Genomic DNA, 16,400 nt, shown 5'->3' with positions numbered 1-16,400 from the left:
AACTAAACCAAAATTTTGGGGAAACATTTGAAAAACTCCTTCCCACCCCCCCACTCATTATCAAAATGATATCACAGTGAAGTTGAAGGTTATAAAACCAGTAGCCTACCTACTTATAAATACTGTGGTGTTGTTGGCAATATTCAGGAATTCCTCCTGCTTCCTTCAGGATACTTGCAGCATATCAATGCTCACTCAGAAGCTGACAGCTTGTTCTAAATGTTCATGAGCCATGTCAAAATGATAAGCATTCTGATGTCTTGCCTTGCCCTATTCTTGAGTAACTTAAACAAGTACCTATGCTTTTCCATGTTGAAGAGCAGAAGGGCAAATGCGGGCAGGTGGATTGGCATGAGTTATCTTTAGTTGGGGATAAGTTGACATTGGAGTGTTTAACGGACCATGGGAGGTGAGACATGAGTTTGACCCAGTGCAGAAGGGCCCATGGAAATGGAGGCATGAGTTGGTATAGAGGGTATAAGGGGTTGTTGAGTGGTGACATAAGTTGGTGGGGGTAAGTCTGGGTATGTGAGGGTGAAGGATAGGGGGCCTTAAAAATATGAGCAAACAGCTGGGACAAAGTTTTAGAGAACTGAGGTGGGCCTTTTAAACAGCACATCCAGGCATCCGGCAGTCCTTGTGGCCATCTCCAATCTGTATCAGGTATGGAGGATCCAAATCCATATCATACGTGCTCCCCTTCTCCTGAAGACCCTGACATTTGAGTAAGTTTCTCCTGAAGCATGCAGTAAACCAGGAAATTTCCTGGTTACCTGACTTCAAGGTCCAAATCCAGGCTTTTGTATTTTTTCCACACAGACTTTAACATGGAGCACTGTGTTGCATATGTGTGATCGTTATTAGCATGTGCACAGAAGTAGATTGATCAATATTAAGCAACATTTGCCAAAAGTAACTCCATATTCCCATTGCATGTCGATTTGTTTTGTTCTCATCCAAGGTTCTAATATTGCACAAGTCTTTACCAAGTAGATTCTTAATGACAAATGCAAAGAGTATTTTGCTAAAAGGAATATTTATGTTGGCTTCCTTTTAATAATTGGTATCCACATGGAAGCAGGACCATCAGTGGCACCCTTCTGACCATGAGAATGGAGTTAATCCCTTATATAGCCCAAGATCTGTCATCTGATTTTTCTAGAATCTAACTTTTAAGAGTTTATTTTGTTGCACCTTATTAATGAAAATCTTAATGAAAATCCAAGCGTATAAGTGTTGGTCATTTGTCTTCATTCACCAAATGTATAACTTTGTTAAGCAGATTCAAACAGGTTATTAAGACAGAACCATTCAAGAAGACATAACAAGAATTTTTAACTAATTCAATCCAGGTGGTTATACAGAAATTCTTCAACGTTGTCTTCTAGCCACTGACTTCTAGCTAAGGTCGAGTGATCACATGTGAGTTTTGAAGAGTTATCCTGGATTTGAAACATTAACTCACTCCACAGACATGTAGGGTGTTATTGAGCATTAGGTTATATGTGTTTCCTAAATAATCTTAATATAGAGAGAACTACTTCACTCAAAAGGTTGTGAACTTTTGGAATTTTCTACCCTAAAGGATACTGGATGCTCCCTTGTTATACAGACTTAAGACTGGGAATAAATTTTTGGTCTCGCAAATAGTCAAGGGATATGGGGAGGCAGGAAAGTGGAGTTAAAGTCCAGGATCAGCCATGATCTTATTGAATAATGGAACACACAGAGATCATAGGGTTTACTCCTTTTATTTCTTGTATTCTTGTGTTGGTATGTTCTTCTGCCATCCGTTCCAACAGTGTGTCTGTTTTGAGACCAGGTCTAGGCCCGAAACGTCAGCCTTCCTGCTCCTATGATGCTGCTTGGCCTGCTGTGTTCATGCAGCTCTACTCTTGTCAGTATTTGGTTTGGCACTTGGGTATGAAGCCAATGGTATATCGCATTGGATAGGGACATAGACAGAGTCAATTGGCAAAAGTTGGCATTTATTTGATTCTGCTATGAAGAATCCTTCTACACATCTAAGGAGTACTTTATGTCCCTTGGGCATCTAGCCAAGTTTCAAAAAATGTTTTGCTGTTGCTACTGTAGTTATCGACCATCTCCCTCTCCAGTGAGCCTTTGATTGCTCTGATGCAGCATTTGTTGCTTTTGACTGGGTTCAATACCTATCTCTGCTCTCCTGAGAGTTGTCTTTCTTCCATCTATATAAATATTTTTCTCTTTAATCAGATATGACCTTGCACATTTAGTTATTTTTAGTTTTGTTTTGCCTTATGGCCTTCTGACTTTGGGGACATCCAGGATTTCCTTTTGCTTTAGGGTGGTTTAAAAATAGTCAGTTTGCTTCCTTTTGTTGGTAATGTGCTACTGAATAGAGTAGTACCTGTTGTAATTTAGGACTGTTGGGAGTGCAGAGAAATAATGTTTTTGACACAGTCAATCTCTTGTTTAAATACTGTGACTGTTCATTTTTCAGATCTCACTGGAACCAGGTGTAGTTCAAGATGTGCTTGCAGCAGGAAGTCACCTTCAATTACTGGAGCTGTTGAAACTGTGTTCCCACTATCTCATCCAGGTGACCCAACACTTGAAACTCTTTATTCTTAAACTGTGAAATCAAACAATGAGATGAGGATCAATGTTTCCCCCACTTTTTTTTTTGTATTTCTATCCATGTGAGAAATTAAAAGCAAAATACTGGGAATGCTTGAAATCTTCAATGGTGGAGCAACTCAGCAGGTCTGGCAGCTATTGTGGAGAAAGAAACAATGTTGTTGGTTGGAGTGAATGTGACTCTTCTTTGGAACTGAAGAGAGATGGAAAAGCCCTGGGTTTTAATATTGTTGGAAAGGGGGGTGGGACAAGTGGAACAGAAGGACAGGTCAGGGAAGGGTTGAAGGAAATTGGAGATCAAAGGAGCCATAGAACGAGAGACAAAGGGAGTGATTGTGATTGTAAAGAAGTGTAGGCCCAGATTATGTATTAATGACAGAATAAAAATGTGTTCTGACTGAAAGCAAACCATAAAAATAAGATGCTGAAGGGGAAGCAGAGTGGGAATAATGGTTTGGTGGAGGGGAGGAGGGGGTATAAATCAAAGTGGAGGACAAAGTTCACAGTCTGAAGTTGTTCAATTAGTATTGAGCCCTGAAGGGTGTAAAATGGCTAAGTGGAAAATGATGTCCAGTTCCTCCAGCTGGCATTGGACTTTGGTGGGATACAGTGACAGTTCTAGGACAGAAATATAAGCAAGGTGATTCACCGAGATGGCCAAGTGATTGCAGGGTCAGAGTTATGCTTGTAAACATAGCAGGGATGTACTGCAAGTTGTCACCCAGTTTGTGTTTGGTCCCCCAGTGGGGCAATTGCAGCATGTGCAATGAATGCCATTGAATGAAAGAAGTTTGTAGTTTTATGTGGAAGGAGTGTTAGGGATGTTGAGCAGTGAGGAGAGAAGAAGTGAAGGGGTAAATGTTTCACTTTTTGTCATTGCATAATGTGCTCTGGGGTTTGAGAAATGGAGTATTACTGGTGGTAGAGGTAAGAACCAGAATGTCATGGTGAGAGTGATCTCTACAGAATGCAGATGGGACAAGGAAGGGAAAATGTGTTTGGAGGAAATAGTGAAGGATGGCCCTTTGATTCTGGAGGCTGATGGGGTGGAAAAGTGAGGACAAGGATTTTGGGTTATTACAGAGATTGTTAACCAGACAGGCAATATATCTTGAAGACAGTCATGTAACATCACATGTGAAGATGATGGGCTCACTTGTACTCACTCTGTATTCAATGGAGTCAGTGTAGTATTGATCAAACAGACAACTAGGTACAATAACATAAGTAAGCATGGGACCCAACTATGTATAAGACTGTGATATTATAGCAATGTAAATAGTATTAATACACTTCGAGATGCGTCTCAACAGGAACTTAATCTTTGTGATGCACATTATGTGCATTGACTAGTAGAGCAGCACTTGGGCAATGGAGTTTGATCCAAGAAACTCCATTAGGGTGGTAGCAAGTGACTATCAATATTCTATGGTGACAGCTAGTTAGTGGCATTAAGGGCTGTAAAGGTGATAGCATAGTGACAGTTTGGAAGAGTTCTCTTCTTAAAATCATTCCTGATCATCTCGCTAAGTTTAAAACTCGGGTTCCAACTACAGTCAAGACTGAAGTGTTACAAACTGAAGTGAAGTGAGAAAGATTTGCAAGTACCCACTCTCTCTTTTAAAAATAAAAGCAGGAGGTCACAGTTCAAAAGTATTGAAGGATACACCAGATAAACAGCAATGGTTCAGGAATGTGACTCAACACCATCCTCCAAGGGCAATTAGGGATGGGCAACAGCTGCTGGACTAGTCAGTTACGTTCACATCTCCAATTGAATAAAAACAGTGTTGGTAGCAAATGCCAGTTCCAGACCAGTTTACTGCAATGTAATACTGATTCATCATGCACTTAGATTGTATTTCATAATATAAAAATAAGTATTCATTGTCTGTGTACTACAATTGCATAAATGTAACCTTGTTTGTATATTGTTGGTTGTGTATTGTTTACTGTTTCCCCTTCATACCTGTGGTGATTTTGTTTATTGTTAGAAAACGTTGAGAAACAAAGCCATCAAAAACCTGAACAGTGGGTTTTAATTGAAGATTGTTCAGTTAATTCTTTTCTTATGTCCCAATTTTCTTTAAAGAAATCTAAAAATGTAGTTGTTAGTGATCTGCTAAAAATTAAGGACAGAATTGCACTTATTTCTGATAAGCCTGGGCATTTTTTGTTTTTATTTGAAGTGCTTCATCAGACAGCATATCTTTGAATTTGGAATCAGTAATGCTGCTCTAAATGCTGGGTTAGGACTGAAGGGAATGATTCCGCAATCCTGGGGAAAGTGGCTTAGGGATTGCTCTGCATACAAATGCACTAATACAATTGAAATGGGGAGATGACCTTTCTGAATCCTGCAAGGTCAACTGATTTTAATAATTCGTACATGCTCCCTGTGCAGCTGGAGTAATGTGCAGGCAGGGAATAACTTGTGACCTGCTGAATCCAACCCATACAATATTTGGAGAACTGCATTTTGTATTTAAAATGATAGAGTGCAAAATGTACATCCGTTAACACCTGCCTTTTGGGTGGGACAAGTGCCCTTAAATGGCAAATGTTGTCAGCAATTCTAAATCAACCTTTTTGGGGAGGGTATTAACGTGCCCACAGTATGTATTCATCAAAAACATGCAGAGTAGGCAGATCATTACATGAATCTATGCATTAAACTGATTTGTCTTCTGCCTTACCATTTCTGAGCTCAATGTTCCAGCTAATGCCCTTTCTTGGGTTTACACAGCTGACCTGTTCATCAGCTGAAAGTCACTTGATGAAGGAGCAGTGCTCTGAAAGGTTGTGATTTCAAATAAACCTGTTGGACTATAACCTGGTGTCGTGTGACTCTGACCTTGTTACTTTTGAATACTGTGGTGCCTTGGAAGTGAATGCCTTCCTTGTTGTGGTTTTAAATTCAGTGGAGCTGTGACACTTATTGAGGATATTAATGTATTTCTAAATTTGACTTTAAGTAAGTCCAACTCCCACACGCATCAACAGAAGGCAAGTTGCTATATGATTGCATCACCAAATAAAGGAGGAATGAACAAAGGAACACCTGGAAAACAAAAAAAAAACCTCAAGAAAATCTCTGGAGCAACACTTGGAAATAAATATCTATGTTTGGCTCCTGATTGCACTGCCTTAGCGGTACGGTCGCTGGTAGCGTGTCAATGCAGCATTAATGATGTTAAACTGAGAGAGGTGCAGTAGTTTTGTGCTTCATGGAGTCTCTTTAAAAATCCTAAGGGCTGACACCTCAGCAAACCTAAGAATCTATCAGAGCTCAGATTGCTGGGCTACTGTGGTGCCTTATGAACCCCTTCCAATATTGGTATCATAGTCATGATGGCTGAACCTTATCCAGGAGGATTTCTGTGGCTCCAACACCATTCACATCATCATCTCTGAATAACTCTACAGAGGCTAGTATCCCGTCACCAAATCACCCTTTTATTTACACGTGGACAGTCATAGAATCCCTACAGTGTGGACACAGGCCCTTCAGCCCAACAAGTCCAGACTGACCCTCATAGCATCCCACCCAGACCCATTCCCCCCCCCCCTCCAATAACCCACCTAATCTACACATCCCTGAACACTATGAGCAATTTAGCATGGCCAGTCCACCTAGCCTGCACATCTTTGGCCTGTGGGACGAAACCGGAGCACCCGGTGGAAACCCATGCAGAGGGAGAATGTGCAAACTCCACACAGACAGTTGCCCGAGGGGTGGAATCAAACCCAAGTTCCTAGCTCTGCGAGGCATCAGTGCTAACCACTGAGCCACTGTGCCGCCCTTGACACTGATCCAACTCCCTGTCAGCCAGCTCTCCGAATGAACAGAACCTCTGACACTTCCGTTTATATCTGTCAGCCAGGGCTCCCTGATTAGAATTGATTAACAGCCCCAATCAGAGAACTTATATTCTATGATGTCAACCTGGCTGACCTCGATAGAATCACTACACTTTCAACCCACAAGGACTCAATGGCAGAAGAGATGGCAGGAGGCCTCCTCGTTCCTGGGCTAATTGAGGTCCTTAAGTGACCAATTAATGGTGTGGAAAGCTACCAGATATTCTTTACCCCCACCTCCTCCTATTGTCATTGAACACTGCCTAGCCCTTGTGGTAATCTGTGGCCCCTCTTCTTTGGAGAGCATGCAGACCTGTCAGCAATAATACAGGTAGCTTGCATCTGATTTTTACTCTGCTTAAAATTCAGTCCATTATCTGTGGTTCAGTATGTTTTGGTGACATTATGTGCAAGCTGTGAGATATGCTTCTAATGCTCACATTAATCTAAAGTGTGTGAGGGTATGCTAGAACATATGAACGTGGTTCAGTTGATCGAGATTGTTGACAGGTGACCTATGATGGTGAAGTGAATGGAGCTGTGTATGAGACTCGTGACACAAGTAGGATATAGCATTTGAAGATATGCTAGCTGACCTTGATCACTTGTGAGAGGTCAGTGAATTTCTTATGATTATTATCCCCAGGTTAAAGTGTGCTCTAAAACCGAGGCGTTCAACCAGTGTGCTGCAGCAAGGAGACAAGTGTGGCACAAAATTCTTGCAAAGTCCAAAACTACATATGCACTGATGTTCAGTACCGCAGCTGGGAAATCTGCTTGCTGTGCAGTTTGTCTGCTCAGGTGCAAGTCCAAATATTCAGTTTGACCACGTGTAATGATTGGAGATCATATCTCCGGAATGAGAAGAAATTTTGCACGTGCAGTAAAGAGGCATGCAATTATTGAATGACTTTTGAACATTCTTGCCTGTCTGGACATGTTTTCATGTTAGCATCGATTTTCAGAGTGAATTTTTTTTGGAAAATTCTTTTTACCTCAAACCTGAATGTCTTATCTGCTGAGAGAAGTTGACAAGTAATTGAGTAGATTTTGAAAATGTCTATTTTGCTAGTCAATGAGATCATGGCTGATCTGATAATCCTCAACTCCACTGTCCTGTCCTTTCTCCCTAACCCTTGATTCCCTTAACAATTAAAAATCTGTCTGTCTCAGCCTTGAACATACATACTATCCCAGCCTCTACAGCCCTCTGTGGTAAAGAATTCCACAGACTCACTAACCTCGAAGCGAAGAAATTCCTCCTCATCTCTGCCTTAAAATGTATGACCTCTTATTCTGAGATTATCCCCTCTGGTCCTAGAATTTCCCACCAGGGTTAACACTTTTTGCATTTACATTGTAAAGTCCCCTCAGAATTTTGTATTTCTCAGTAAGTTCAACTCTGCCTTCTAAACTGCAGTGAATACAGGCCCAAACTATTCAACCATTGTGCATTAGACAATCCTTCTATATCTGGAATCAGCATTTCTGCTTTTTTTTTTCTTCTGTGTGAACTTTTGAGATCTGTGCGTAGCAGTAACTTCTGGAACTGGAAGTCAGTGCTGCGATCTTTGGAGAGGTGGCTTTTGACGAAAATTTGCCCTTAATTAACTTGGACAACCTTCTCCGGACTGCTTCCAATGTCTCTATATCTCTGCTTAGATAAGGGGACCAAAACCGTTCACTGTATTCCAAGTGAAATCTAAATAGTGCCTTGTATAGTTTTAGCAAGGCCTCCCTATTTTTTATACTCCCATCTCCTTTGAAATAAATCCAACATTTTTATGTGCCTCTGTCGAATGTTTTGTCAAGAACACCTTCTCTGTCAACTCTTCTTTCAGGAATATTAAGTAGTTGTACTATTGGTACCTTACATAAAGCACCATCTAAATATCAAAGACTTACAGAAGACTGTGAGAGTCAGCAATTCTCTCGAGAGCTGAGAGCTGTTAACTCTGGCAGATGGCAGTTAGTTCTCTTTGTCTTTGTCCAACTGCCCTCTTCTTTTATGCCCTTGATGACATATCAATTTCTTACAACAGGATTGGTACTATGTTGTCAAAACCATCATAGTTAAACTTAGAGATAGTAGGAACTGCAGATGCTGGAGAATCCGAGACAACAAGGTGCAGGGCTGGATGAACACAGCAGGCCAAGCAGCATCATAGGAGCAGAAAGGCTGACGTTTCGGGCATAGACCCTTCATCAGAAAAACGAAAGGGTTAGGGTTAGGGTTGTGTTTGAATCTAAGTGCCTGGTTGAAATTGGTTGTCTTAATTCAAAACTCATTATCTTGGTAAAAAACAAAACTGCTGCTTGGCCTGACTGTATGGCCTTTGGATGGAAACTTCCAATCTGCTGCTCGCAGACATCCATTGAAATCTCTAAGTATAGAAAAAGCACATCGTCTTTTAAAGGGACCATGCAATACTTTCCCCCCTAGCATTTTACAAACACCAAATTCTAACTTCCTGCCTCCTAATCCACATGTCCTCAACCATTGAAAAAGAGTTACTGAGTTTGGTAATGGCCTTACAACATTTTAATGTTTACATTTCAAAAAATGCAGAGACAATTGTGTATACTGATCACAACTGCCTCCCAATCCACATGTCCTCTACCTAACTTGGCAATACTTCCCCCTTTAAGAAAAAAATGAACCATCATTATGACAAGATGGTTTCTTTTTTCTTATAAAATCCTAACCCCATTATATTACTAGATCGATATCTCATTAATCTAGAGTTACACATTTCGTACTAATTCTATATGTATAAAGATAATTGAACAGTACTGTTTTTATCTTGTATAAATGTTATTCTTTTAAATCAGCAATAATGCGCCGCAATAATATTTTCATGACCCGCAACATAGTCTGTAAATTAAATGCCTAACATAAGACTCCAACAAAATAATCTAGTGCTCTTATCCTTAAATCTTTCCAGAAATGTCAAAGGATTGTGATCAGTATACATAATTGTCTCTGCATTTTTTGAAATGTAAACATTAAAATGTTGTAAGGCCATTACCAAACTCAGTAACTCTTTTTCAATGGTTGAATATTGTTTGCTGGCGGATATTGAGTTCTTTTGAAAAATAACCGATTGGCTTTTGAATTCCATAATCACCCTCCAGTAACAACACAGCTGCAACACCTACATCGCTTGCGTCAATGGCGACTTTGAAGGGTTTCAAACAATTTAGTGTGGTTCAAACTGGTGTGGTGGCTAACACAGCTTTTAAAGTCTCAAATTCCCCCTGGCATTATTCTGTCCACCAAAATTCCATGTTCTTTTTTAACAAATCCGTCAACGGTGCCACCATGCCACTAAAGTTTGGTACAAATTTCCTGTAGAATCCGCTCAATCCCAAAAGTCATAGCACTTCCTTCTTCAATGATGGTCTTGGAAATTCCTCAACGGCCTTCGTCTTCACATTCCTCAGTGTCATCCGTCTGTGTCTGATGTTGTACCCTAAGAGTGTCACTTCCGCCTTAGCAAATTCTGTCTTTGCCAAGTTTATGATCAACTTTGCCTTCCGTAGACTCTCAAAAAGCTCTGCCAAATGTTCCATGTGATCTTTTCACGAATGGCTAAAGATCACGAAGTTATCTATGTAGACTGCACAATTAGTCAATCCTGCAACAATTCTGTTCATAAGTCTTTGATAAGTGGCTCATGCATTTTTCATTGCAAAAGTTTTTAATTGATATAGCCCATTTGGGGTTACAAAAGCAGAAACTTCTTTTGCTTCCTCCAACAAAGGTGCTTGCCAGTAACCGTGAAGTAAGTCCAACTTTGTGATGTAAGTGGCTTGTCCTACTTTTTCCACACAGTCCTCCAGCCTTGGATTTGGGTATGAGTCAGATTTGGTCACAATGTTAACCTTCCGATAATCTACACAGAATCATAACGTACCATCAGGTTTGGGAGCCAATACAATCAGCAAACTCTACTCAATTTGACTCAGCTCTCTGATGTCTTCGTGGAGCATCGATCCCACTTCCTTCTGAACTTGCGCTGCTTTGAGAGGATTAAGCCTATAGGGGTGTTGTTTTATCAGCACAGCATTCCCTGTGTCAACCTCATGTATATCATGTTAGTCCTCCCCATTCTATTTCTATGTATGTCCTCAGAGCACTGCAACTTTTTCAATTCAGTTCTTTGTTCCTGAGACAGATATCTCACTACCCTATCCCACTCCTTAAGGACTTTCTCATTATTCAATATATCCTGAGGCACATCAGAATCCAAGTCATCTAGATTTGATTCCTCACTCTGTGTGGCAGTAACTAATATCGGTTTCTCTGGTTCCCTTTCCTTGTCATAGTAATGTTTCAGCATGTTCACATGACACACCCAATAATATTTTTTCCTATCTGCCATCTTTACCAGATAATTCACCTGACTTAATTTCTTCTCAATCTCATAGGGATCGCTAAACCTTGTTTTGAAGGGATCTCTTACCATTGTAACAGGACCAGTACTTTATCCCCACGGGCAAACATGCAAATTTTAGATTTCTTATCGGCTTCTTGCTTCATTATTTGCTGTGCCACCTTCAGATGTTGTCTAGCTATTTCACCTACTCTGTGTAATCTTTCTTGCACCTCAGATAAATAATCCAACTGTGAGATCTTTGACTTTGGACCTATCAACGTTTCCCTAATTAATTTTAAAGGCCCTTTTACTTCATGTATGAATATCAATTCAAATGGAGTAAACTGAGTCAATTCATTTGGACTATCTCTAATAGCAAATAATATAAATGTGATTTATCCCAATCATTTGGGTAATCCTGGCAGTAAGCCCTCAGCAATGTCTTTAGGGTCTGATGCCACTTTTCCAATGCTCCCTAGGATTCAGGATGATAAATGCTTGATTTAAAGCGTTTGATGCCTAAGCTATCCATGACCTCCTTAAATAATTTAGCAGTAAAATTGGTCTGACTGAATCTCCCTGGTTAATCCATAACGGGTAAAGAAAGCAATCAACTCCTCCACAACCTTTCTTGCCTTGACATTCCGCAATGAAATTGCCTCCGGAAACCTGGTAGACACATCCATTATGGTTAGCAAATACTGGCTCCCACTTTTGATTTTAGGGAGGGGACCTATACAGTCAGTCATAACCCACGTAAAATGTTCTTCAAATGTGTGAACTGGTACCAAAGGCGCTTGTTTTATTACTGCCTGTGGCTTTCCTACCATCTGACATGTATGACAGCTACGGCAAAATTCACCTCACTGTAATTATGAAATGTTTCTGTATCTTGGCTTGAGTCTTCCTCATTCCCAGATGACCTTCTACAGGTAATTTGTATGCTCCCTGCAATACTTCCTGCCTGTATTCTATTAGCAATACAGTCTGGTGAACTTCTGCATATTTCTCATTTGCACTAGTCTACCAAAGTCTTCATTTCCACCTTAAGATTTTATCCTGAAGGTAATAGCATTCTGGAACACATTCTGAATCCTTTTCTGAGTAGGCTTACCGATATAAAGCCTTTATTGTCTCATCATTTTGTTGTAACTCCATTAGTCTTTCAGAACTAAACACCTCTGCCTGATCCTCGACCTGCCTTGGTTTTTCCTTTACCATCTCAGCAAATAGAGTGTCACCTAACTGGGCCTCAACTCCTTCATCTTTCTTGTTTGCTTCCCCTTCTTGTTTTAAATTATGACTGCAGGATCTTGTCACCACAGTCTGGAAAAATTCCAGGGTATTTTTCTTTTAACTCCTCAGTTCCCTGGTTTTCTTTTGGCTTCACCATTACAATGATCATCACTCCCACCTGTGATCCCGCTATATCGCTTCCAAGAACAAACTGTATTCCTGGAATAGCCAATTTTTCCATTACTCCCACTGTCACTTCCCCAGTCTTGATTAGACTTTCTAGCCTTTTCTTACACAGGGGAACACCAATTCTCTCTCCATTTATTCCAAAGATTATCACTCTCTCAGGCAATATTTCAGCAGGAGTGCTAATACTTTTGTCTCTTATTATTAGACTAGCTCCTGTATCTCTCAATATTTGAACTTCTTTACCTATTCCCCTTGTTCTACCTGAGTAAATCTTACCCACACGGATGAGGTCTTTGAAAAGATTGGGCACTATCTTACTATCCAACCCATGACTAGGCTGTGCACTCTCCTGCAGCTCCTCAGCTTCTTTCGACTAATCCCACTGGTTTTGCCTCTTTTACCACATCCTTTTTCCCAGTGCCTTTCTTAAACCACCAGTGCTGTGACTTTGTGTCCCACCGTATTGTAGTGAGAACACCTGAGGTCTTGCGCCTCTTTTCCACCCTTTTGGGTTTCTTTTTTCACACATGGTGAACTGTTCCCAGTGTAATCTACTTTTTGTTTTCATTGAAGGATCTCCCTCTTTCTCAATTTCTATCTCTCATGGAATGAAATTGCTGTTGGAAGCTAGATTGTGGTTTATGCTCCAATACATATTCATCCACCTTCTCTGCAGCTGTTCTCACTGTTTTAACTTTCTGTTCCTCAAAATGAGTTCTTTAAACTCCTCCAGCAGAATAATATCTCTAAGATCCTCATACGTCTTTCCTATCTTTAATACTCTCACCCATCTATCGAAGTTGGTCTGTTTAATTCTTTCAAACTTGATGTAAGTATGACCTGGTTCCTTCCATATATTTCTGAATGGTTGTCTATATGCTTCTGGCACCAATTTATAGGCACGCAAAAAAAAAGCCTGTTTTACTCCTTCAAATTCTTCTGACACTGCCTCTGACAGCACTGCAAACACCTCACTAGCCCTGACTACCAACTTGGTCTGAATTAACATTACCTACATAGACTCTGGCCAGTTCATCTGTTTAGCCAATTTCTCAAAGGAAGTGAAAAAGGCTTCTTCTACATCTTTTTCATCGGATTTTGGTAACGTTTTCACATATTCGTATATTTCCCTAGTAGGCTTTTTACTGTGATGCATTTGCTCATCATCAATCTCCTATTCACTAAGTCTACCTTATACTTTCATCTCCACCCTGTTATGTTGAGTTTCCTGTCTAAATGCCAACTTCTCAAGTTCAAACTGTCTCTTTTTTTTTCCTTTTTCCTTTTATGTTTAAGCTGCTTCATCTTTTCCAACTCAAACATTCTTTCCCTTATTTTATCTTCTAACTCCAATTGTCTTATTTGCAACTTAATTTTTTCTAAATCCACTGCACTTGACAGTTTCTCTAGTATACCTAAATGTTTGACTAACTCTGTTACAGTTTCAGCTTTTTTCTTATCCCTAGTTAAACCCAATTCTAGCCTGTTTGCTAATTGTAAAAGTATCCCCTTTTTCAGTATTTCTAAACTTCCTTGGCAAATCTGGGAAGCAATTTTGATCCCCCAGAACCTCTTTAGTAAAGTTAAGAACCATTTCCCCACTTTTGATTTGATTTAACCAACAACAAGCAATCGAAATTGAACAGATTTTCCACTTCTCACTTAAGTTTTATTTAAAGATCTAGAACACTATCCTGCATGTCTGTTTAAATCTGCTGGGACCATTTATACCCTCAGTCTGTTCAGATCTGTCCAAATCCATTCAGATCAGTCCAAATCCCAGACACGAGGTCCCAATCTGTTATAAAGTGGAGGTTGACCCCCCCACCCAAGAACTAAAACCGAAACACTCAATGAGGAGCGCCTCACTCTATAATTGGTAAAAGGAATGTAAAAAGTGGTGTAACCTGCCTTTCAGCAACTTCTAGTGGTTAAATAAAATAAATCCCTGACACTCACTTGTCAAACAACAAGTTACAATTTATTTAGCTAACTCTAACAATGAACAAATTAACTAAAGTATTAACAAACCGAATAAACCCCTTCTAACTACTAACTATTTCTGAATAAAACAAGATTCTAATGATATGTTGTTCCAATAAATACAAATCCCACTTATATAAAATAAAATTATAAAAAAATTATAAATTTAGTCTCTCGAAATTTCAGCCAGATTACGTGTCTTCCAGAATGCTCTGTGCCTTCTCAGTCAGTTCTTCTATCAGGAATATTAACTAGTTGTGCCATTGGTACCTTTGATATTTAGATGGTGCTTTATCTAAGACTTAGAGAAGACTGTGAGAGCCAGCGATTTTCTCGAGAGCTGAGAGCTGTTAACTCTGGCAGATGGCAGTTGGCAGTTGGCAGTTGGATCTCCTTATCTTTGTCCAACTGCCCTCTTCTTTTATACCCTCGATGTCATATCAATTTCTTACACTAGGATTGGTCCTATGTTGCCAAAACCATCATATTTAAATTTAATTGGTTTTTGGTATCGAAGTGCCTGGTTCAAATTGATTGGCTAAATTCAAAACTGGTTGTCTGGTAACAAAACAAAACTGCTGTCTGGCCTGCTAACTGCATGGCCTTTTGATGCAAATGTTTCAACTCGGGTGCTTTTTGTGTACCTGCAAACTTTCAATCTGCTGCTCACAGACATCCATTTAAATCTCTAAGCATAGATACAGCACATCATCTTTTAAAGGGACCATGCAATGCTTACCCCCACCCCCAGCATTTTACAAACACCAAATTCTAACTCCCTGCCTCCCAATCCTCAAGTACTGTACCTAACTTGCTACAGCTGTCAAACATCTACACCTGTCAAACAACCTTTGGAAATCTAAATGTCTTACATCCACTGGCCTCCTTTTATCTATACTGCTTGTTAGTTCCACAAAGAATTCTAATAAATTTGTTTCTTCTTGATCAAGTATTGCTGATTCTGCTTGATGATGAATGTTTCTACACACTCGATCTTTATAATAGCCTCTAACATTTTCAATGACAGATGTTAAGCTGACTGGCCTATAGTTCTTTAGTTCTCTCATTCCCTTTTTGAGTAAAGGTGTTATATTAGCAGATTTCAAATTGCCTGGAACTTTTCCAGAACCTAAGGATTCTTTGAAGATTACTATCAGTGCATCCACCATCTCTGTAGCTGCTTCCGTTAACATGATAGGATGCAACCCATCAGGTATCAGACTTTGACACCATTTGTTTCCTTAGTTTTTTCCTCTGTGATAGTTTTGTATTAATTTAACACCCCCCTCCCCCCACCTTTTTGTTCTTTGGTTATTTACTATTTTTTGAATGTTATTGATGTTTTCTACAGTGAAGAGTGATGCAAAGTATTTAGTCATGTTTTCTGCTGTTCCCTCTTTCCATTTTATTATTTCCTCAGCCTCATTTACTATTCTTCCATCTGTTTTGATGAATGCAAAACAAAAGATTTCAACAGCATGTTTTTTTATTCAGCAGTACACATTTCTTATGGGGGAGTGTTGTTTAGCATGTTTTTCTTTTTGGAACACATTGTGTGCTAAGTGAGGGGTAGGTGTACTGTACCATTGGTCTACATAGCTATGTCCTCTCACTGTCTTTGACTGTGTGTCTGGAGGGTCTCCTGCCGCCCTTCAGATAGAGGACCTCATGTACAGTGTCTAAGCGTCTTGGAGCTTGTGCACACACCATGTTGTGTCTTTATTTTTTTCCGCACTGTTTCCTAGGTCAGAGTCACATTGGGGATGACTGCCAGCACCTGATCTATGCAGAACGTTATTTAAGAGCTATGCAGGGTGTTAAATTTGTGGAGAAGGACCCAGCATCAGTTCAATTAATTTTGTTTAAAAATCAGAATACTTCCCTTCTCAGAGGTGCAAGCCATGTTTAACTTTGGGAAACCACTCACTATGTTGCCACCCCCCACCCAACTTAAAATGCAATGAATGGGAACAAAGGTCATTCAGATGAGCAGACAGCATGAAGTTGATATGCTGCCTGCATCATAATCATTAGAGATAACAAGGTGTAGAGCTGGATGAACACAGCAGGCCAAGCAGCATCAGAGGAGCAGGAAAGCTGACGTTTTGGGTCTAGACCCTTCTTTTTTCTGAA

The 16,400-nt window shown here is 39.9% G+C and overlaps 1 protein-coding gene across 1 annotated transcript in view; it reads left to right on the top strand.

Moving 5' to 3' along the window:
• Positions 1 to 16,400, top strand: part of klhl32 (kelch-like family member 32) — a 273,091-nt gene that overhangs the window by 123,457 nt on the left and 133,234 nt on the right. Inside the window, exon 7 of the mRNA XM_048597003.1 lies at positions 2,483 to 2,581. Within this exon, the coding sequence (XP_048452960.1) occupies positions 2,483 to 2,581 (99 nt within the window). The remainder of the gene's footprint in view (positions 1 to 2,482; positions 2,582 to 16,400) is intronic.

The sequence above is a fragment of the Rhincodon typus genome, chromosome 5, assembly GCF_021869965.1.
Source record: "Rhincodon typus isolate 14 chromosome 5, sRhiTyp1.1, whole genome shotgun sequence".
NCBI classification, from domain to species: domain Eukaryota; kingdom Metazoa; phylum Chordata; class Chondrichthyes; order Orectolobiformes; family Rhincodontidae; genus Rhincodon; species Rhincodon typus.
The sequence above is the reverse complement of the archived record's forward strand: the minus strand, read 5'-3'. Positions and strand labels throughout refer to the sequence as shown.